At 49.8% G+C, this 22,810-nt stretch overlaps 1 protein-coding gene across 4 annotated transcripts in view; it reads right to left on the bottom strand.

Annotated features, from left to right (window-relative positions):
- Positions 1-11,611: 11,611 nt before the first annotated feature.
- VTI1A (vesicle transport through interaction with t-SNAREs 1A) overlaps positions 11,612-22,810 on the bottom strand; it is a 346,106-nt gene continuing 334,907 nt past the window's right edge. For all 4 annotated transcript variants that reach the window (XM_068548562.1, XM_068548557.1, XM_068548559.1 and 1 more), the window contains one exon: positions 11,612-11,765. Coding sequence is in view for 2 of the 4 variants with exons in the window: in XM_068548557.1 (XP_068404658.1) it covers positions 11,672-11,765 (94 nt within the window). In the remaining 2 variants the exon portion in view is untranslated. The remainder of the gene's footprint in view (positions 11,766-22,810) is intronic.

Below are 22,810 nucleotides of genomic sequence, written 5' to 3'. Positions count from 1 at the left end.
AGGCTGTAAAAGAAGCCAGAGTGGGGGAGGTCAGCTAATTTTTCCTCTCTCCTGAAATGACACTGTTGAGTATGCAATTTAATATTTGGACTCCATTTGAGGCAACTTGATCTAAATGGACTGATTCATTCATTCATTCATTCACTCCATACATATTATTTTAAAGTGACAACACTTTTATAGAATATGACGGGCTGGACCCATTCAACCCTTGGATAGTGAGTCCTCAAATGTCAGGCAAGGCAGATTGAACGCTGCACTTGAAACCCACCCCCTCCATTATGGTAGCTTTGGAAACAGTTCTGAAATGGACATCTCTTCCCCCTGGCAGTGTAACTGGAATCAGAATTCTTACGATTCTCAGGAAGATGGTCCCGCGACCCAAACCCGGTTGGCACCCAGCCTCCTTGGTGCCTATGCTGAGCTTCGTACTAGGCTCTGAAATTCTGATTCTCGCCGGAAAATAGGATGGATGAGTGCAGAGATCAGTAAGTGGTCTTTGCACACTGTTAGGCTCAGCTGTCGGGCCAGCTGCCATCTTTCCACTTCACAACTTGCTTGGATTCCAGATTCAACCTCTCTGGGCACTGACGCCTCCATTCTGTATGTATGGGGGGTGGCAGGTGGTCAGACTCGGGCTTTAGTTCTAGGACGTAACACCTGGGGAGAAGGCCTGGGGGAGGGGCTGACTTGTCAATGGTGGTGAAACCCACAAAAGGGAGGGGCTGAACTCCTGTTTGAGAAAGAAGGGCTGTGGCTCCAAGGCTGGGAGTAACACACTGGTTTCTAAATCTCTTTCATGGACTTTATCCAAGTGCACATTCATAATGTGCCCGTGAGCAAGGGTGGAGAAGCACAACGCTAATGGTCTGGTTTCCTGATAGGAAAATGGATGCCCGAGAGGCAAAGTGACTCATCCAGGTGGGAATGGCTCCGAAATTTGTGAGATCCAGAGCAAAACGAAAACATGGAGCCCCATGTTCAAAAAGCAAGAAAAAAATGCTTTTTCCTTTCATCCCTGGTCTCTCTCTCAACTTCTCATGGTGTTTAAAAACTTCTAGTTAATGTTCTACTAAGTTAAGTCAAAATGTTAAGTTATTAGCACAAATTGTACCGTTCACTTTTATATTGTAGAGTGCCAGTTTTAAAATGCAAATATCAGCAGATTTAACACGTGTGGAATTGCCAAAGTTGTACACTGTATTTCGTGGTTCTTGAGAACCAGGTGCCTCAAACTGGCCAAAAGAGACAAGCCAGACACGGGAAGGTGGGAAGAAGTAGGAGAGGGTTCCCCCAGGCGTGGAGCGGGCCAATGGGGATTCTCCCAGGGGAGTGCAGACCCTCATGGGCCTGGGCCCTGCCTGGTAGCTTGGGGCCCGCGTTGCCCTGGAGCCTGAAGGTCAGGTTCCCTTTCTCCCCAGTGGCTGGACGGACATGCTGTGCCCCAGGTCTGGGGCAGGAAGTTGAGCCAGGCATCTCCTTCCATAGGCCCCCTGCCCCAACTCTCAGCAGATGGGCAACCTCAGAATGCACTGGATACACTTGGTACCTGGATCGGGGGGGGACCAGAGGCTTGTCCCTGCTGAGTACCCCATGAATGCACCCTGATGCTGCCAGCGTAGGGCGGGGGCTGCAGCCATCATGCCCCACCCAAGATACTGTGGGGTGTGCATGCCTGTCCCCGCTCCTCCCCATGCCTGTGCCCAGGTTGGGGGCAGGTGGGCAGCGGATGCTGAGTGAAGGTGGGGAGGGGAAGGCCAAGTGGTACTAGGGTTCCAGGGGACAGAAGAGGGAGTGGCTGAGAACCAGACCCCAGGAACAGGGAGGTGGTGGGGGGCAAGACCACGTGAGCGGAGGCTCCAAGCCCCCAGTTCACGGTCCACTGTCCCATCAGACTTCATCTGCAAAACACAATTACGAAGATAAAACTATTAAGAATTTCAAGACAGCAACACAGAACATTAAACCCCAAGTGCAGGGGCCTTCTGAGTGCGGGGCCCATGATACCGGCCCTGCACCCAAGACCACTCAGAAGCTCAGCAGGCCACGTCTCCTGGTCTTTCAGAAGGTTCTACATGCCAAGGCTGCCATCTTACCCCTGGGCCCTTTGCCCTGCTTTGTCGGGAACATTCCCTTTTCCCTGCCATGGATGACTGGAGTTGGCAGGGACCTCCCTTCCAGCCCAACTTGCTGGTTTGCTGGGTGAGGAACCAAAGCCAGGAACAGGGTATGACTTGCAAAAGGCACAGCAGGGCCCAGAGCTCCGGGCACCTGAGGCCCAACTCAACACAGAAGATACCAGACTTTGAGAAAAGACCAAAGCCTCGTGGGTCTTGTCGCCAGGCTGTTCCTGGGTGTGAATGCACTGCTGCCACCACCCGGACCAGAAGCATCTTCAGGGCCCCCCAGATCTAAAGCAGCATCCCCTCAGCACCAGAGGCCAAGGCGTTTCCTCCGGGTGTCCCCTGTGGGCTCCGCATCAGGGTGGGGCCTCTACTCGTTACTTGTTTCTCACAGGATTCTTTCGGTGGAGGGGGGCGGCTAGTGACGGCGGAGTGTGAAGAGCGATTGCAGGGACTTGAGGACAGAAATGACGCTCAAGCTCAGATGAGGAGAGAACCAGGGTTTCCCCCGCCGGTTCCTCCAGAGAACAAAGATCTGACATTTGGGGGGAAAAAAGGGATCAGAGCCAGCATGGATGGAACTGAGTTTTTCTGTACATCACAGTTTAAAAAAACGTCACCGAGGAATGCAGGCCCCCGTGGTGTGAAGGCCAACACTACCAAGGAGGCCAGTGTTCCTGTGGCCGGGCCGTGGCTTCCAGAATGTGGTGCTGGTTGAAGAAGGGAGAAGCCCGGCCGAAGGCTGAAGATCTGGCATCACCCCTGGCCCTGCCACCGACTTACTGGGTGATCTTGAGCAAGTCTTGTTCCCTCTCTGAGCCCCGTTTCCCCATCTGAAAATGAGCAGGTTGTCTAATGGCCCCTAAAGCTCACACGGTTTGAGGGCTCTGTGAGCCCAAGCTCGTCCACCTGCTTGGCTTTTGCCATCCAAACTGTCACCAAGGTGGCCAGCACGGAGCTCAAGGGACGCTGAGCCATGTTTCCTCATTCTAAAACCCCGCTCTCGGGCTCTGTGTGTTTCATCTCTCCTCAAAAAGGAGCTCAGGGAGGCCCATCCGGAGGCCGGGATGCCCAGGCGCCTCCAGGCCCTGAGTGCCACGTGCCCAGACTTCAAAGTGTCTCCGGTGTCCGGGGGTGCTGCTGGGGCAGGGTGACCAACTCACCCACGTGCCCAAATCTGGATTCTGCTTCTATTTTCCCCGTTCCACATGGAGGACAGAGAGGGGAGAAGAAGGGGAGAGAAGCCTTTGAAGAAACGTCTCCTGCCCCCTCTGCTCAGCCCGGCCACACTCCCGTCGTGCACCTCTTAGCCACTCGGCAACTTTTTTCCCTTTCATGATATTTTGGGTTTCCGATCGCCTGCCAAGTCAAACTTTTATCATTTAATAAGCAGGGAGAAGAAAATCCTCCAAGTCAGTCCCTGTCTAAATGGTCCCCATTCCTGTCCCCGGCCTCTCCTGGCTGGTCCTGCTGCACAAGGGGCCAGTGCTCACGAGGACCCATCCACCGCCAGGTAAGCGTCAGCCCTACTCCTGCTCCAATGGGGCGACCGCACAAACGTAGTCGTGGAGATCGCAAGGAGGAATGAACACACAGCACTGCTGTTTGGAAAGGACTTTGCCAAGCAATTTATGGACATGGGCCTTAATCTCAGGGGCAGCAGTGGAAGGCGGCAGAGGCAGGGGCATTGCAATGTGATTTCCAGGCCCTGAGAGTCGCTTGCCTGAGACCAGAGAGCAAGACAGGACGCTGGGCATGAAAACAGCTTTCTGACCCCCAGCCCCAGGGCTGGGGGGTTATTTTACCTGTTTTCTTATCTATCTTCTTGACCATGTGTCTTTGGGGCCTGGAACATAGTAGATGCTCAATAAATATTTATTGACTAGCTGGATAAATCTGATTATACCTCTCATGCTTCAAACAGGGAAAGAAAGATTTGATTATTTAGAAATCCCGTTGGGGACAATAAGGAGCTCACTGAAGCCATCTAGCTCTCTTCGCTCTGTGATTTCTCGGGAGGGGTGGGCGTGGATGAAGAGGAGACGGAAATGATGCAGAGAGAGGCTCTGAGGGCCACAATGCCCCGCTGTGCCAAGACCCCTGGGTAGGGCAGTGTGGGGAGGGTCTGCTCAGGGCATAAGTGAGCCGTCTGGGCTCTTCCCTAAATGTCAAGTTGGGCACCGCAGTGGCCTTGGCCTCCTGTCACCTTCAGCAGGACCTGGACAGGAGGTTGGGGCTCACGGAAGGACAGAGTCTGCTGGACCCCAAGGTAACCTGTGCTAACGGCACCCCTACCTCCCTGTTCTGTCCTCCTTCTCAGCAAGGGCACTGCTGCGGGAGGTGTCCAAGGGCCCTCAACCTGTTACCTCTCCTCGGCAGAGTGCACGTGTTCTCAGAACCCCCGTGTCTGCCTGAGCAGCCCTGGGCCCTGGCCGGGTGTGTGTGGACTTTTGGGGCAAGGCTGTGTCCCCGGTAACCCATCCATTACCCAGAAGGGTAGCTGATGCCAGGAGAAACCTCCAGAGAGCTGGTCCCAGGGAACCCGGGCCCCCTTCCCTTCTCCTCTTTCTTCCAAAGACCGCTAACTACTCCCTTGAGTGGTGGGTCGCTTCTCCCCCAAATGCCAAATCTCCCACAGGAAACGGTCAGACCGGAAAGCTTCACCCAGAGGGATCGTGGCTGATGAAGCTGCCTGGGGGATTATGAATCTGCATTTTTCCAGGGTCCAAGGTCAGAAACCAAAGGAGTGAGTCTTTAAAGGTGGGATTTCAGGTGTCTCCCAGCCAGCCCATAGGGTGTCACCATGCAGGGCCCTGGCTGACCTTACAATCGTACACCCTTCAGAGGGCCAAGGCCTTGGCCACCTCCTGTGTCCAGAAGAGAAGCGAACAAGGGAAGGGGGCAGTGTGGTCGGAGCCTCAGGGAGTGGGGTTGGCAGGCTCCTGTCCCCGCCTTTACCAGCCTACGGCCTACACTTCTCCACTGAATTTAGCAGCAGCTCCCGTCTCCCAAGGAGGTGATGGATTCTAGCCACTTTCTCAGCTCCTCTCCCTTCTGATGATGTAAGACAGGGAAGATTAAGAGGAAAATGCAGTACAGTGAGGCACACTGCCGAGCCCGATGGTGGGGTGGGTATACGGTGGGCCTCCGTAAGTGTCAGCTGAGGGCTCCTCTGAGGCCAGGGTCTTAGGCAGAACTTTCTGGAAAGAAGCTGGAGCTCGAGGTTGTATTCGTTCTCAACTCTGTGGGACCTCGTCATGCAAAAAACACTTCTCTCCAACTCAGGTACTTTTCCTGGCAACATAAGTTAAAAGCAAAAAAGTTGAGGCAACAAAGCAGCACTGAGCTGGAGGAGGGCCTTGGTTCCCCCTGGTCCTGTCCCCTCCTGAGTACACTTTGGGGAGGCCGGGGGACATAGCGGGTGCGTCGCACTGAGCGGTGCCTGTCCTGCCCCCAGGAAAGTCCAGGCGGCTCTCAGCAGAGGAGTGTGCGTGCTCGATCAATACAGGCTTCGGGGCCGCTGAGCTATTATTCACGCCAAAGGGCCTTGTTTGGATGAAGGAAGGAGTGCTGCATGGGTTCACAGAATCACAGGCCGGAGCTCTGCTCCTTGGCACTTCCCCCCTCTCTGTGATATCTTCGTTATTTATGCAGCACAAGTAGCGAGGTGATCCAGGATAAGGAAGTGCTTTCCCCACAGCTTGCTGGGAGCCCCGTGAGGCAAGGCAACAGGGATTGCGTGTGATTTGGGCCAGGGTTCCAGGAGATATGCACCCTGCCTTTCCTCTCCTTTGGCTGTTTCTGAAGGAGGGGCCCAGAGTGGCACAAAGTGGGGCCTACTTGCCTGTGTCCCTCCTTCTTGGCTACTTCCTGGGATGAGCCCCCCTAACCATCTCCATCCTTAACCTGCACATTGCCTGTTCCTTACCTCCTCATACACTCCCAACCTCATACACTCCCATTCCTGTCCTGCCATCTTGGTTGCCCCACCATCTTGGTTGCCCCACCGTCTTGGTTGCCCCACCATCTTGGTTTGCCCTACCATCTTGGTTGCCCCACCATCTTGGTTGCCCCACCATCTTGTTTTTGCCCTACTTGCCTCTGGCAAGCTGGTTCTGGAACATTCACCTGTTACTGACCTGGAATCCTCACAGACATGGGCAGTCTCTCTCAGCACTCAACGTGTCTTTTCTCCAGCACAACAGTAGAGGACTCTGACGTTGGCTCCATCACCCACTTCAGGACCCTGTATCCAGCCTTGGCTCTAATCGCACACCCTATCCTCTTGCCTGTACCTGGCTGCTCTTGGTTACCCTTCAGTGACTCCCTTCTTGGGTGCAGTGCCGACGGCTTTAAGAACTCTTCTGAGCTGTCCGTGTACACAGTCGCCTGCCCCATTTTAAAAAGGCTGACATCTTGTCTGAGAGCCACCTGACTATTCCCATAATGTGGGTGGCCTCTCACAGGTACCACTGGTTTGAGTCCAATGTGCTGCAGGCAGAGTAAAGTCATATAAACAAGAGTGCTTCCTGGGGTTTCGTTTCAGGTTAGTGAGTTATGGCATAGGGCAAGGCCAAGTTTGAGGGCCGCCGTCTCATCTCAGGCAGTAACCTCGACCAGTGTCTCTGGGAGTCAGACTGGGGATGGCTCACTACAGAGTCTTCCTTCCTTCTTTCTGGAAAAACGGCTCTGAGCAAGCCTTTTGCTGAGGTATAGAGTCCATTCCAAAGGTGGCAAGTTGTCGTGTGGCTAATTTGGAGTGGACTGAAATGGAGGCTTGAGATCCCCCAGACCCTGGGGTGTCTGCCATTTCTAAGCCCACAGTGACCCATGAGGCTCGAGGCCAGGCCTCACCTGGCTCACACCTGCTGGCCCCTCCTGTGCCACGGCTCCTGTAGGGCCGTCTGTCCTTGTGTGGGCGACGCTGAGAGGTGCTGTGCTGGGCAAGGAACGTGTACCATCTCTCCCCTTCACATCCACAGAGAAGCTGCCCAAGGGGCCTGGTCTCTCTGGGGATGGGGTGGGTGGAAGTAGAAAGAGGTTGGGAGAAAAGTACTCCCCATTCCCTGATATTGACCAGAACACCCCAGCTCTGCCAATGAACCAGGGCTCTCAGAGTGGCTGTATGGTTATGTGAACTCATTGAATCAAACAGGGTGACCAGATGCGTCCAGCAGTTACAGCATGGAAGATGCCATTGACTTCTGACTTAGGATGATGATGATGATATTGGAACTTTTTCCCGCAGGCTCACAGCCCATGGAAAAGCCAAACACTTCACAGAAAGGAAAAAAAGGTGGAAGGTCAACCCCAGGAAAGTGCTGCTTCTGTTGTCTGTTAGGGAAGCACTGTTTGCAATGAGCTCATTGATGACACAGAGATGGCCCAGACGGGCCCCAACACACCCTCCCAGCACCAGCCAGCCGGACACACAAGTGTTCCTTTAAGAAGTCCCTACTTACTTTCACTCCAGACCGGAGTCCTCCAACCACACACTCAGCTAAAGGGGGAGGCAAGTGGACCAGAGACAGGGGATTCACAGCGGTTCCTCGGAAACCAGCCCCAGCCATGACCAAGCAGCAGTCCTTGGCTCTGGACACACATTTCTCCCAGGAAAGCCACCTCCACTTCCAAGCACTCGGTGCCCCACTGGGCTAGCAGTTCAAACCAAAGAGATGAGGAAATCATGGCTGGTAGTTAATTCTCAACTACGTAGACAAACGGCTATAAATATCTATGATAGGAAATTTCATTATTTAAAAATGCTGCTCTAAATTTCCAGCTATCTCCATGAGAGTGCCTGCCGAACAGGTTGCAAATTAAGAACAATTATTTTTGTCTTCTGCATTTGAATAGAACTTACAGCTAAAGTCATTTAAAGGAGTTAACATCCACCTTAATTAAATATTAAAGTGTGCCTGTACCTGCTGCTTTTGTTGCCCCTTCGAATAAGATATAACCTATTTTTGACAAGTTTTCATCTTTCTCTGTGGAAGACGCTACATGAAACCAAATCAGTGGCAAAGAGGAGAGTAATGAATAATCTATTTCATATTCCAACAGTATCCAGAGCTCGGAGTGGAAAAATATTCAGTCGGATGATGGCAAGAGGCTGCTTGGGTACCACATGACACAGCTAATGTTTAAATAATAATAATAAAAAAAAAGCGATAAACAAATCATTAGCCCTTAACAGTTTAATGCAATTTGTTAATGAACGTAATGGTGGGGACTAATAATGAAAGAAAATAAAAACGTCTAAACAGGCGCCAAGTTGCTGGCGATGCGCAATTATTTCCTTGTCAAGTTTTTATGATTTAATGAGCCCCTCTGGGACTGACGGCTGTCAGTCAGTCGTGACTTTTTGACACCATTACAACTTCAAATACAGCAGCAGGCAGGCTGTTTTCCTCGGATTTGAAATACTGAAATGATCTGACAGTTTTAAAGAAAAGATGTGCAAAAGAAAGAAAAAAAAAAAAAAAGGAGAGAGAGAGGAAGAGAAAGACGGTTGCTTTCCTTTCTTTCCTTTTTTTCCTTCCCCCTCCTTTCTTCTGTGGAGTAGATAATCTCTGGATGCTGTTTGGTAATGAAAATCCAATCACTGAGGTCATTATCTGATGAGCTTTTTGGAACAGGCAGGCTTTTTTCCCCCTCTTTATTTCTTTACTTAATGATAACCCTCAATGGGCTTGCCCCGCATGGGACGGCCAGAGCTGCACAATTTTGTTCACCATTAATTTCAGCCTTTGAAGCTCAGGGCTCAGAAGCAGTAGCAAAGCAAACCCCCCACCAAGCTGGTTCCAAAATAAGACAATCCAGCCTGCCTTAAACAGAATAGCAAATGGCCTCCCAGCCCAGGCCTGGCAGCTGACGTCAGGCCCGCTGCATTTGCAGGCATTCGTCGGCATTCGTCTTCAACGTGGAACATTTAAGACTCTTTACAACTTAAGAGACTTTAATTAAATTGCTTTTGATTCTGGAGGAGGGCAGCATCCACTTTATTTATGCTGCCAGGGAAACTGTTTAGTCTGCATGAATTTTATATGGCAAGGGCTTCCTCCTTCCTCTTCCTCCTCCGGCTCCTCTTCTACACCCCACCCTTCCGTTGAACATAATTTTTAACAAAGGCTCCTGACTTTAGAGACATTTGTCAATTTCACATTAAGTTCCTAGAACCTTTCACAGTTCTATGAATGGCTTCGAATTTGTGGGCTTTCCTCCTTCCCCAGGGGAGCAGGGTGAACAATTTTCCTCCCCTGGGGCTCCTCTGAGTCTGTCCTGCAGCATTCGAGAGGGCCAGGTGGGAATTCAGGGGCCTTCGGACCAGCTTCCTACAAAAGTGGTCACTATCCCGGTCTAGGGGGTCACTCTTGCGGTGAATTTGATGGGGCTGTTAGGCCAATCTTCTTCCCACTCTCAGGGTTGAATTGGGGCAAAATCTCAGGCAAGGGCTGATAATGACATAGAACCCTAAAGAAGAAGCCACTGAAGGGTGAGCGATGCACTCCCTCCTCATTTCCTCTTTCAACATGAACGTCAGGTGTTAGTGAAATATTTAGGAGCCAGCGAGTTTAGATGATCAGATCAACCTGGCTTGCCAGGTGGCCTTAGGAAGAGTCTGGCGGCGTGAGGTGTAGCTGGGTGACCGATTATACACTTTAGCTAAGACCAACTGTTTTGAAGGAAGCTACCAGAGAGGTTGGTAGAGTACTTCCCCACCATTAGAGTTTCAAAATGAGAAGGAGATTACTTGTTTCCCTGCTTTTTCATTGTTTCTTCGATGTGTTTAGCAGGTACAGAATTCCGTTATCAGAATAAAAGATTCTTGCTGAGATAGATCCCTTAAGCTGATAGGAAAATTAGTACAGCCTTCCCACTCCTTTGCTGGCCTACTTCGCTCTGCCAAAATCCCACACCATCCCTGCGAAGTAAATGCTGCAGCTTTATTTACACAATACTAAATGATTTATCTGAACACATGCAGGCCCTAGCCTGTTTCGATAAGTACAATTTCTCGGGTGGATTTTGCCATTCTGCATTTCCTCTCTAAACCATAATGGTTCTCTCCTGAGTTGGGGAAAAAAAAAAAATCAAGAGCTGCATCCAGGTGATCTCAGCCCATGGGCACAGGTGGTTAGCATTTTTTATGAAGGGAACAAGTTTGCTTTTCAAGGATTCAAAGCTTCCAATTATACTCAAAAGATAGAAAGGACCCTGTAAGTGCCTATGAAGTCTTAAGAAAAACACATTTTGCTTTATGACTAGCGGGAGAGTAACCTCAGCTTGGGCACCTTGAAGCCTGATCATAAATGAACTCATCTTAAACGCAATTCCCGGTTACCTCGGACAGAAAGAAACCCAAGAAAATCACAAAGCATGGCAGAGGTTTGAATACATAGTGAATTCAGGAAGGCTGTGCTCACATTTGTTAGTGAAAAACCCAAGCCATCCTTTTGTAACACGCTGCAATCCCTTATTCTTTTAAAGGAGGTTAGTGAACATTTTCCATCAAGTATATTTCCAGTGGATCAGCCTATAGGACTCTACCATATTGATAATCACATTTGAAATTTCTCACTGAAGGAGTCAGGTTCTGGCTCTTCCTGAAATATTCATGCTCTCTTTACATACTGGAATGGATGTGGAGAGAACCCTGTCAGACCTTTTACATGTATGAGGGCTGCTTTTGGCAGTGCAAATATTAAGACGGAAAGGATACAGAGATGCTTACACAGGTCAGGGGGGAGGAGGCCACCATTAAATACCATGCCGGGGCTCTCTCTGCCAGCAGATTCTGGGGAGTATGGGATTTTTGGAAGGCAAGGAAATCCTTCTTGTAGCCAGTAATCAAAGTTGTGAAAAGTGGATATTGGGCAGGCTCAGCAAAAAATATTCTTGGGTAAAAAAAAAAATAATAAAAAAAAATATATATATATGCATAGAAAAACAGGGAAAGTGCTAAGTCAATTTCCTGCACAACTGCTATTAAATACCAACCTTTACAATGAAAGCTCTCAGGCAGGTGCACTATATTCATTATGCCTGGGGAGGAAGAGGGCTGGTGTGCTGGGCCGGTCACTGGCTCTGGCCGCTGCGTGCCTCTGCATTTTTCATGCTCAGACATCACAGAAGGGCTGATCGGTGACAAGAGGTGTGTGACAAACAGCACAGCCCATCAGAAGCCCCCGTGACTGCCTCATCATGCCCTCTCCCAAACCATGACCCCTGACATGTCCACAGGGCAAGCGAGAATGTCACCAAGGCTATTTTGGTCAGTAGATGAAATTACCAAAAGGCAAATAAACATTCGCCTTCCCCTATGAAAAACAAATCTGGGTGAAGACAAACCTAGAAAAGGAAGCCAACCCACATGCAAACAGGAATAGGAAATATTTTTACACTCTTTGCACTTCAGCTGAACAGCGGTGAGAGAGAGGGAGGGTCATTCAGGCCCTGTCAGCGCGAGAGAATGATTCATGTGACCATTTTGTCTTAATTACTCAGAACGAGCCACGGTCGCTGTTTATCAAGGAACAGCAGATACATCAGTGTCTTCTGACAGAAAAAGTGATGGCTGTCAGGATGGTGATAACCAGGACGATGGCCAGAAGGACGATCAGGATGCGGTTCTGGATGATTCTAGGAGAGAGCAAAGGAGGAAAAGCGATTCACACAGATAAACCGAGGACAAAGATCATGTAAGACCACGTCGGCTAATCAAACGGAGCCTTCGCGGATGGGGGTGGGGAGCGCAGTGTGGGCTGTGCGTGTGCGTGTGCCTGCGTGCGTGTATGTGTGTGACCACGCAGCTCTGTGGTTCCACAAACAATCCACCAGCAAACGAACGACGCCACAGCGATTGTCACGAGGCACCCGGAGAAATGCTTCCTGAGAAGCTGCAGCGAATCAAATGGCTTTCTGGTCTCCGAGCGCCATGCAGTAATCTTTCAGTGATTAAGGGCCCCATGCGAGCTTCTCTTTTTAATTTAACATGTGAGGCAAGCCTCATTTTTTTTGCAGTGTTTCCCGTGAAAGTGAAAGACTCCAAGGAAACATATGTCAGTAAGGTACTTACCTGTACAGAAATACCCGGGGAAAAGTAAAAGAGAGACTTAGGAAGAAAAGGACAAGATTAAGAAGCAAGTGTCAAGCTTGCAGCTCAGGCTATGAAACCATCATCTGTCACTGGGGCTCACGCTCCGTTACGCCGAGAGGAAACGTTACATGTGCTCCGTGGCAAAAAAAAAAAAAAAGATGGAAATGAGGAATAATACAAAGTACCCGGGTGCCTCGTGTGCTCTGGCTGGTGGGCCCTCACCTCTAGGGATTCCAATCCCCTCAGCTCTGGCTCTGCCAAATGCAGATGGGGAACTGGGGACTCAGAAGGAGAGCCAGAGTGCAGATGCACGCTCCAAGATGCCTGCAGAGGGCTTCTGATGAAGTTGTTTCATACTTTGTTACCTCATTCTGAGAAAAGAGGTCGAACATCAGAATGCCTCGTTGAGGCTGTCTAAGGGAAAAAGCTGGGTCAAACAGCCTTGCCCACGCTGGCTCCCACAGAACCGACCATGCAGAAATAGAGGCAGAGTGGTGGGCACTCCGGCCGGCTGTCCATCCAGCTGTCAAGACCCCACAGCAAACCCCATCTGCCCGTCCGCCAAATACCAAGGAGAAAAAAAGGTCTGCTGCCTTGTCTAGACACAGAACGTGGGATGGGGACTCCCATGGGAGGAACTAGGTGGGACCAGCCAGGCCCCCGCTTTAACAGAGACCCCACCCTCCTAACTTCACATCTTCGAGAAGAAATCTCTACAGGGCCTTCGCAGCCTTTTCTAGCTTCTGGGCGAGTTTCTTTCTCGGAAGAATGACAACATCCTTGTGGTTTCAGTTGCATTCTTCCTTGCGCAACCCCTTCTTCCCCAAACCTAAATGGATGGATGCAGACAGTCATATCAGACAAACCCACTCCCTCGTGGAGCCCTGGAAGGACTAGTTCCCTCTCCTCCTGACAGGTTACAAAATGATCACATTTGCTGACACGTCTTCCGCAAAACTGCTTTAGCGCCTGTGTCCACTTTCCTCCAAGGAGATGAATGATCTGCTCGGTCCTCATTTATCACGTAATGCTCAGCTAAGATCTGTCTCGTTTATTTCTTCCCTTCCCCACTAGAAAGGCTGAGCCCTGACATTAATTCTTCTGCGATGACAGCTAATTCAGACTTAACAGGCCATATTTACTCAGGAACCAGGAAGATTCTCGGTCCCCAAAATAAATAAATAAAAACGGGACTTCGCGGCTTGTTAAAGTGAGGCTAATTACGAACACTGATCGGTGTAACTTGGTGGCTTGATTTAAAACCCAAACTGATTTTTTCCCCCTTTTCCCTGGAAGGGGCAGAAGTCTTCAGAACAGTCCCTACACATCCCATTTGCCCAAGTCACTGTCAAATCTCGATGTACCACAGTCACCCGCATCAGACTTGCAAAGGAAATCAGCAAAATGGAAGCTCAGCAGTGAAACAGATTAAAAGCATGAAAACTCTTTAAAATTCTGCCTTAAGTCATCCACGGTACTGTGTCTCCCGGATGACAACCATTTTATTTGTGGGTTGAGGGCCCCAAGGCATCCATGATGCTAATTTATAAAGGATTAACTGTGGGTGTTACCTGTTTAATCTGAGGCATGGTTAGAAAAATGAATACACAGGATTCCCTAAATCCTCGGCTCTTCCCCAGTCTTCCTAATTGGGCTTCCCTCATCTCAAAGCAAAGAGTGGGTTTCACCCATGCTCCTTCCTAATAGCTTGTATCTTTAACTCAGTCAGTGCACACACACCTGATCCCAAGAAGGGCACCACTGGGTCACAGACGTTCAGAAAGACCTTGGTGCGTCCACAGAGCCTGGAGCCTTCACTTCTCCAGCCCCAGCACTCGGCATGGTTACTGGCACGTAGGCCCCCAGGAGAACTGTCCAAAGGATGATAATGAAAGAACGCAGCCCCTGTAATTGTAATCATTCCATTCAAGGGAGAATGGAGAAGAAATCTGTGCAAATTTAATTTGCAGGAAAATCGCAAGGGGGTCTGCATAGAAAAGGCTGAAGTTAAAAGCTGACGTAAACTCCCCAAAGATGGAACACTGTATCATGGTGTCTTCTCAGAGCACTGCTGGGTCAAACGGGGAGAAGGAATGGTCCTCATGGAACTGTGTGCTGGCGGTGGAAGAGGTCAGCAGGAGAGAGTATTTGCTTTCAAACAAAGATATGTGGGACAAAGGGTGTAGAGGGGCAAAAAAAAAAAAAAAAAAAAAAAGAGTTGGAGCTGACAGAATTGGAAGTAAGCTTGACTCTGGCCAGGCCACCAACCCAGTTTTGGGCCTCAAAGGTGTTGGGCAGATACAATACCTCTAAGGGCCAGAAAAGTGAGCTGTTGGGGCCCTTGAGTGAATAAGACCAAGCCAGCCTGGACGGGGAAACAAAGGCTGGCATTGGTGGGCCCCATCTGTGAGGAGACCTGGCCTACCATCACAGCCAGGGGCTGCTGGCAGGTATTGCTGTAGGCAAAGCAGAAAGGAATGCAGAGTCCGGAAAGAATCAGGTCCACAAGCCGGGAAGTGGGGTTCCCAGCTCGTGAAGCAGAGAAGGAACTTTGGGGGAAGCCCAGAGTAACTTCCTTCTAACTTTGGACAAGGTTGCAGTGGGGGGTGGGGGTGGGGGGGGCGCTTTATATTCAACTAGGTCTGCCACAAGCGGTCTTAATCTCCCTTTTGAAAATGCAAAGTGTGTTTACCCAGTAAATAATTTAAGAAAGAATATACACTTGAAAGAAGACATCCATTGAAACAGCGAGGCTAAATTGCCTCCAGGCAAAAACATGTGCATTTGCATGCTGCCTTCTATTAAGTGAGCAGGCTGTGGCTTTAAAAGAATGCAGAGCCAAATTAAAAGGAATGTGGGCCCGAAACATCAAGGATTCTCCAAGTTTACATTATGAATCACAGTGCTGTTGATACAAGATGAATTAACCATTTACTTTGAGGCTGAACTCACAAAGTATTGTTGAAAATACCGATCCCCGTGTGGAACCCAGGGCGCAGCTAATCTTTCCATTGCCAGTCTCCTCCCCCTCTGGAAACAAGCTCCTGCCTGTGGCAGCCAGAATCACAGAAGACTGGTTAAAGGGAAGTAAGCAGACGAGGCACCTGGCACAGCTCTCTGCTCTCGCTGGAGGAACCCAGGAATTCCACTGTAGTGGGCGTTTCCACATTCACCAGCTTGCACATCCTTATTTCTGGGCACCCTCACCTGTCCCTTGATGTCAGATGTGGCCACGTGACCTGTTTTAGTCCATGCAATGTGAGCAGGAGAGCTAGGCGTCACTTCCAGGTGGAGGCATTTAACTTCCAGGGTTTGACTCTCCAGCTGGCTCTTCCCTTGCTGTTCTGATCTAGGAGGCTATAGGTTCCGGGAGTACAGCTACAGGATGGTGGAGACTCCTTCCGCCTGGATCCCTGAGTCACCCCATGGAAGACTATTGCCCTGGAGGCTCAGTGGGACTCACAGTGGACTTGTATTAAGGTAATGAGATTTGGGGGTCGTTTGTACTGCAGGATAACATCAGCTATCCTGGGTGATGCACTCTTGACCCCCTTCTCCAACAAGATGGGGTGTCTGGCCAAGCCAAGTGGTTTAAAGCATCCAAGAAGCCAAGGTATAATGGCGGGTGAAATGACTTCCTTCCTTGAAGGATAGGTTTTTTGCCTCTTGGTTTTCAAAAGCTGGGATCCTCATCTCTCCATACTTGGTCGTTAAGACTCCTCACTGAAGACTCAAGGGCTTCTTCCAGCTGTAACCAATGCCAGTGTGCGTTCATGAATGTTTCAGCAAGCTCAGGTGGGGCATTCTGCTTCCCACGAAGAGCAGATATGTGTTGGCCGCATTCATTTCTCCCTTCCAAACATCTGGCACTACCCCTAGCCCCAGGGGTAGAGCTGTGACCTAGGCTAAGAGGTCAGTGTGTTACATGCCCCTGACCACAGTGACTGGACCAGGAGCAGGCATGTGAATGAAGCCAGTCTAATAGAGTGAATGTCAGAAGCTTTGCTTGGAATGCAAGGTCAGGTCACCTGGACTATGTGGTGTGCAGGTTTTAGGCCTGGATCTGCTGCAGCCATTTTGTTTCCATGAGGGAAGCCAGCCGAAGAAAGAAGCTGACCCATGGAGGATAGCAGAGTTGAAGAAAAAGCAGAGAAATGGAACCCCAGTCCTAAAGACGTGGACCTCTCTATCAAACATCCTTCTTTTGGACTTTCCATTATATAAGAAAATAAATGAATGCCATTTCTGAAGTCAGTTTGAGCTAGGTCTTCTGTTATCTGAGACCAAAAAGCATTTTTAGGTTGATTCACTTTAATTTCAAAACCAAGTCCTTGATCAACGGCATATTTTCCCCACCTCTTCCAGGAGAATTTCCCGACCATGCCCCTTGCTCACTCATGTATTTCCCTGTGTGTGCCCCTCTCTTACCACTACATTTGCCACACAGTTTTATGATTTTCTGTTTCTGTGCAGGTTTCCCCAATAAAAAGTGGCCCCTCTACGGTCTGAATCGCCTTTGTCTTTTGTATTCCCAGTGCTTAAAATAGAGCTTGGCATAGACATTCCCCTCCCCCCCAAAAAAAAGCGTGCTGAATGTATGAATGAAGGTTCATGTAGTTGTCTTCCTGGTTTCTAAGAGCTGCTTGTAGACAAGCACAGCTTTAGGAGTTAGCTCTTAGCCACTCTCCCATGAAGCATGACAGCAGTGTCCAAATCCCTTTACAAGCCTGCATTCATTTGTTGGAGAGCACACGACACGCCACAGGTTTGATGCTCTGTCCTGCACATGCTTTCCTGCCTGACCGCAAATAATGATGCCTCACCTTTGGGGTCTGACAGAACAGTACCAGTTGGCAGGACATTTAGCAACCAGGAGAGCGGGGGGCGGGGCAGGGTGCAGGGGAGACGCTGTGCACAGGAGCCTGTATTGTGTCTCTTTGGGAACTTTCCAAAAACAAGGACCAAGGGAAAGGCTCTCCAAGTTCTACGTCCAATTCAATGGTAATGTTCACCAGAAAGAAATGAAAACAGGAGTAGGGGAAATGGTTCATTGTAATCAGCCTCTAACACTAACTTTAATTTGAAGCATTCTTTTCAAAGCTGGGTACATGGTTGCCTCTGAGCTAGAGCTGCGTGTTTGTTGTGTCCACTGATAAAGCCCATCCAGGGTCTTCTATGTCCTGTGCCTTCAGGGGGATCCCCAGCTTCACCCCAGGATTCAGGTGGGGCGGCCCCCAGTCTCTGGTTCCACAGGTGGACACATGACACAGGCAGGCCCGGCTAATTACAGCTCTCTGGCCCCTGCACAACCACTTGTTCAGGAATTGGCATGCCACTCAGGCCAGATGGAGTCGCCCGGGGATTCTTCCTAAAAAATCAAGAAAAAGGTCCTCTCTTTACTGGGATTGACTGTAGGGACAATGGAAGCCTGGAGCAGCAGGGATGGGGGGATGGGGGAGTGGGGGGAATTCTTATCACCACGCAGGAGGGGAACCTGCCCGAAGGATGGCACACAGAGGAGCAGAGAGCCCAGAGATGAAGAAAAAGACAGGTTCCTAAAGGCATTATTTGAACCCCTGCTGTGTGCCTGAGGAACCTCCCAGTTATAGGAGCCAAACAATTCCCTTTTGATTCAAGCAAGTTTGGCTGGGGCTTCTCTCACTTTCAACCATACTGACTGTACTGAGTTGAAGAGCTATCCCCTCACCCCGCCCCAAATTCACGTCCACCTCAGAATGTGACCTCATCTGGGAACAGGGTCTTTGCAGACGTAATTTGTTAAGGATCTTGAGATAAAATCATCCTGGATGTAGGGTGGGCCCGAGATCCAATGACTGGTGTTCCTTATGAGAAGAGACGGCACAGATACAGGGAAGAAGGCCCTATGAAGTCACGTGCAGAGACTGGAGAGATGCTGCCACCAGCCAAGGAAAGCGTGGGGTCACCTGAAGCTCTAAGAGGCAAGGAAGGATTCTTCCCTAGAGCCTTCAGAGGGAGCAGGGCCCTGCTGACTCCTCGATCTCAGACATCAAACCTCTAGAACAATGACAGAATGTATTTCCGTTGTTTTAAGCCCTCAGTTTGTGGTGCTTTGTAATGGCAGCCCTAGGACATGAATACATGAAGTTCTCAGATCCAGACCAGGATATGGACCCGGCCTTCTTGTCTCGGCCTTTACACTGACCCTTCTCCATGTCTCCACCTCCTTGTCTTCCTGTGAGGTCAGGACAGTCCCAGCCTGGTTCCCTGGAAGCTTTGCATACAACTGTGGGGCTCACAATCTTCAGGAGCTGTTGGTTCTTTCATCACAGAATGAGATTTCTATTCACGAACAGAGTAGGCAGTGGCCCAAAGCCATGTGAAATGAGGGACCTGAGGGGGCACATCCCACGAGACTCCTGCCTTTGGGATAAGACATTTAAAACAAGAAGAGGGACTTCCCTGGTGGCGCAGTGGTTAAGAATCTGCCTGCCAGTGCAGGGGACACGGGTTTGATCCCTGGTCCAAGAAGAACCCATGTGCCGTGGAGCAACTAAGCCCATGCGCCACAACTACTGAGCCTGCGCTCTAAAGCCTGCGAGCCACAACTACTGAGCCTGCGTGACACAACTACTGAAGCCCGTGCTCTGCAACAAAGAGAAGCCACTGCAATGAGAAGGCCGCGCACCGCAACAAAGAGTAGCCCCTGCTCACCGCAACTAGAGGAAGCCCGCATGCAGCAATGAAGACCCAACGCAGCCAAAAATAATAATAAATAAATAAATAAATTTATATATATAAAAAAAAAAAAAAACAAGAAGAAAGCCAGATGTTATCTCTGGGCCAACTAACTAAGCCTTCCCCCACCATTCATAGTCCGTACTTACTGACCTGCATTTAGGAGTGGTCAGTTATCCACAAGTCCTGAGGGAACGGGACACAGGAGGGATACGTTTTAACAGGCGGAGAAATGAGCATGCTCTCCAGCAAGGCAATGAGGGGACAGAAGCCAGTATCTGAGCCCTGGGACACCGAGGCTAGGTCTTGAGTGAGGACGAGAAGTACTCTGTTTCCGAATTTCTACTTAATTTAAAGGGATTTAAGCTTTTCTGTAAAGGGCCAGGTAATAAACGTATTAGTTTGCTAGAGCTGCAGTAACAAAGTACCACAGACTGTGTGGCTTGAACAACAGAAATGTATTGTCTCGTAGTCCTGGAGGCTGAACATCCAAGATCAAGGTGTTGGCAGGTTGGTTCCTCCTGAGCGCTGGGAGGGAGAATCTGTTCCTCGCCTCCGCGTCAGCTCCTGGTGGTTTGCTGGCAACATTTGAAGTTCCTTGGCTTGGAGAAGCACCACCGCGATCTCTGCTTTCATCTTCACGTGGCATTTTTCCTGTGTGTGTATCTGCATCCAAATTTCCTCTTTTTGTAAGGACACCAGTCATATTGGATTAGGGGACCACCCTGCTCCAGGATGTCTCACCTTAACTAATTGTATCTGCAAAGACCTTTTTTCCAGACAAGGTCACATTCTGAGGTCCTAGGGGTTAGCACTTCAACATATGGATTTGGGGAAGGGGAGTGGGGGAGGGGAGAACACACAATACAACCCATAACTGTTAAGTATTTTAGGCTTTGTGGGCCATACGGCCTCTGCTGCAACTACAGGATTCTGCCCGTGTAGTGCAAAAGCAGCCCTAGACAATACGTGGACGAGTGACCATGGCTGTGTTCTAATAAAACTTTCTTTACAAACACTGAGATTTGAATTTCATGTAATTTTCCCACATGAAAAAATATCCTTCTTTTGATTTTTTTCCAACCATTTTAAAATGTCAAAACCATTTTTATCCCACGGGCCATAGAAAAACAGGCAAGGGGCTAGATTTGGTGTGCTACCTGTGGTTTGCCCACTCCTGGTCTCAAAGCTAAAAGCTATCGAAGGCAAGCCCTCCTCCGCTGGAGAATGTGGTGGTCCTTGGACCATGCGCAGATGGGAATGGCAGGTCTGGCCAAGTCCCTCTGAAGAGAAAAGAAAAGCCAGAGTCCCTGCCCCGAGGGAGCTGACGGTGTCACAATGAGCAATCAATTACGGAAGCCTGACAACAAAGGCTGTAATTAGAGTAATGCCAGCGCCGGGGACAATTTGTTGTGTGTCCACAATCCTGGATTTGCCTGGGGTGACCTGGAGCAAGTCACTCTGACACACTTGGGCTTCAGTTTCTACCCAGCAAAATCAGCCAGTTCACCAACCACCCCAGGGAGAAGAGGATTAGCTCATTAAAGATTATAAAGCACTTTCAAAAGGTAAAGCCTTTACATGCGTGAGGTCAGCAAATAACTCTGTGAAAGGAGATGCAGTTTCAGGAAAGGTGACAGGCAGGGGGAAAGTGGTCAGAGGCTGGAGGAGCTGCCTGGGAAACCTCCAGTGGCTGGGGGGGAGGCGGAGGCAGGTGTCCAGGAAGCTGCTGCCCAACCCCCCACCCAAGACCAAGCCCACCAGGCTTCTCAATCCCACAGTCTGGTATCTATCTGGGCCTCACGGTGACACTGTCCCCAACAGGGCGAGCCTTCCCTCCAAGGTGGCCGCATAAACATCAAAGGCAAAGGGAGGGCATCCCATTGGCTGGCTTGAGGACACCTTCCCAGCCTGGGAAGGCGGCCAACAGGTACCTGTCAGAGCCCATTGATAAGCCCGCCAGGGTCTGACGAGTGGTGTGTAGTTACACTGCACTCTACATTGCCAAACGGGCACCTCAAATTTCAGGCTGGGCAGTGCAGCCTCTGCTATTGTGAACTACGGACTCAAGGATGGCAGGGGCCTGGAGAGCTTTGCTGGCTACCGGGCTTTCAGATAGGATCAAGGCAGCTCGCTTCAATCAAAAGGCTTGGAAAGAACTTGAAGAAAATCAAATAAGGATGCTCTAGATATGCAAGGTACACTTATTCCCTCCCAGGTTTGCAGACAGCCAGAGCTGGAAAAGGTCTCCACACTCTGGTCTGGAGTCTTCGTTTTAGAGTCGAGGACCCTGAGGGCTTGAGAGGTGGAGGGACGTGCCCAGGGTCAACCCTGTGGGGCACAGCCAGGTCTCCAGACCCCCAGGCCCGCTCCTCTTTCACTGTGATCCCCATTCTCAGGCGAGCGGCCAGGGCCACTGTGGCGACTGCACATCATGGCAACTCCAAACATGTCTTCTGCTACCAGGGAATGTTCAACAAAATCCAGGAACACAGCTCAGAACCTATCAGTCTCCACCTCTTACTGAGCCTAACCCAGTTCCACTTCTACATACAATGAAGAGGGGCGTGGAAGGATGCACAACAGTGGTTCCCCAACTCCAGGCCGAAGCTCAAGGCAAGACAAGTGACATAGAAACCTCCTTTATTTGAAAAACACATTACTCGATTTCAAGGACTGCCCTTTTCTCTGAGATTGTGTCCTTTCTACTGTTTTAGTGCTCAAATGTCCTTGATTTTATGGAGTGACGGTGATAGTAAATGGCAAGTTTTTCCCCAATGTCCTTATTTGGACATTGGAAATGTACTCTTTCCTTGGAAACTATTCTTATTTGGCAAAATCAAAAGTGGACAATCCTCCTTCAGTTCTCTGTTTAAAAAGTCCCAAGTCCAAGAAATGTGAAAGTTCGTGAACCCCGGAGTTGGAAAATCCCACCCAGCTCTACCCTCTGGAGATTCCTCCTCAGGGCTTGACAGCGTGGTTGCCAGGGTGATGCCAACAGCAACATGAGTGACAGTGACCGTGAGGGCAGCTGCAGCTACACCCCGCCCACAGCTCATATGAGCTGGGTGTGGACTCCTGGCCAGGTGCTGTTCTGGCATTTTCTACACTTTGTTGAACCCTCACCGCAATCCCACGAGGTGGAGACTATATCACGCCCATTTGGACAAAGGAGTTCCCTGAAGCCCTAGCCCACCTCTCCAGTCTTAGCTTCCACCCCTGCTGGACACACACATCATAAAGGGGTTATTTAGGTAACTGGTGTGTCTCATGCTCTCTGTCAGACTCGCCTTGGTCGTCTGAAGGCGAGTCTTTAACATCTTCATCTTCACACTCTTCTGCATGGACACAGTGATTGGGCGTACAAGTTAATTTTTGCTGGCAGCACAGAACACTAATTAACCTAAGTCTACTCTTTCCTTAGTGCCCAGCGTAAATGCGCAGTAAATTACTAATACTCATTTCTATTCAGGAGCATAGCTCATCAGCTTTCTTCAGTCCCTGGCACACTGGCTGTGTCCTTTCAGCCCCTCTCTTTTAGGTAAATGCATGATCACCTGATCCCTCACCAGATTCAGGGACAGAACTAAAAGCAATCGTCCTCTGGGGGTTGCTCACCAGTGACTGTCCATTGCCCAGTGACCTCGTACCACACGATTTTTTAGGACGTCAACATCACCTATCATACAGATGAAGGGATATGCTGTACAAAGATTCCAAGTCTGCTGAAGATTTAATTTAGTGCATCTGGTAGAAAAGAGTGCTAGACAGAAAAGAAAATCAGGTGGGACGATTAGCTAGACTCACTGTGTGATCTTGGGAAAGGACTAAAGATCTCTTTGTGTGATGTCATTTAATCTTCACAATGATC

This window comes from Eschrichtius robustus, chromosome 7 (assembly GCF_028021215.1).
Source record: "Eschrichtius robustus isolate mEscRob2 chromosome 7, mEscRob2.pri, whole genome shotgun sequence".
NCBI lineage: Eukaryota > Metazoa > Chordata > Mammalia > Artiodactyla > Eschrichtiidae > Eschrichtius > Eschrichtius robustus.
Note: the sequence above shows the minus strand (reverse complement) of the source record. Positions and strands in the feature narration are given on the sequence as shown.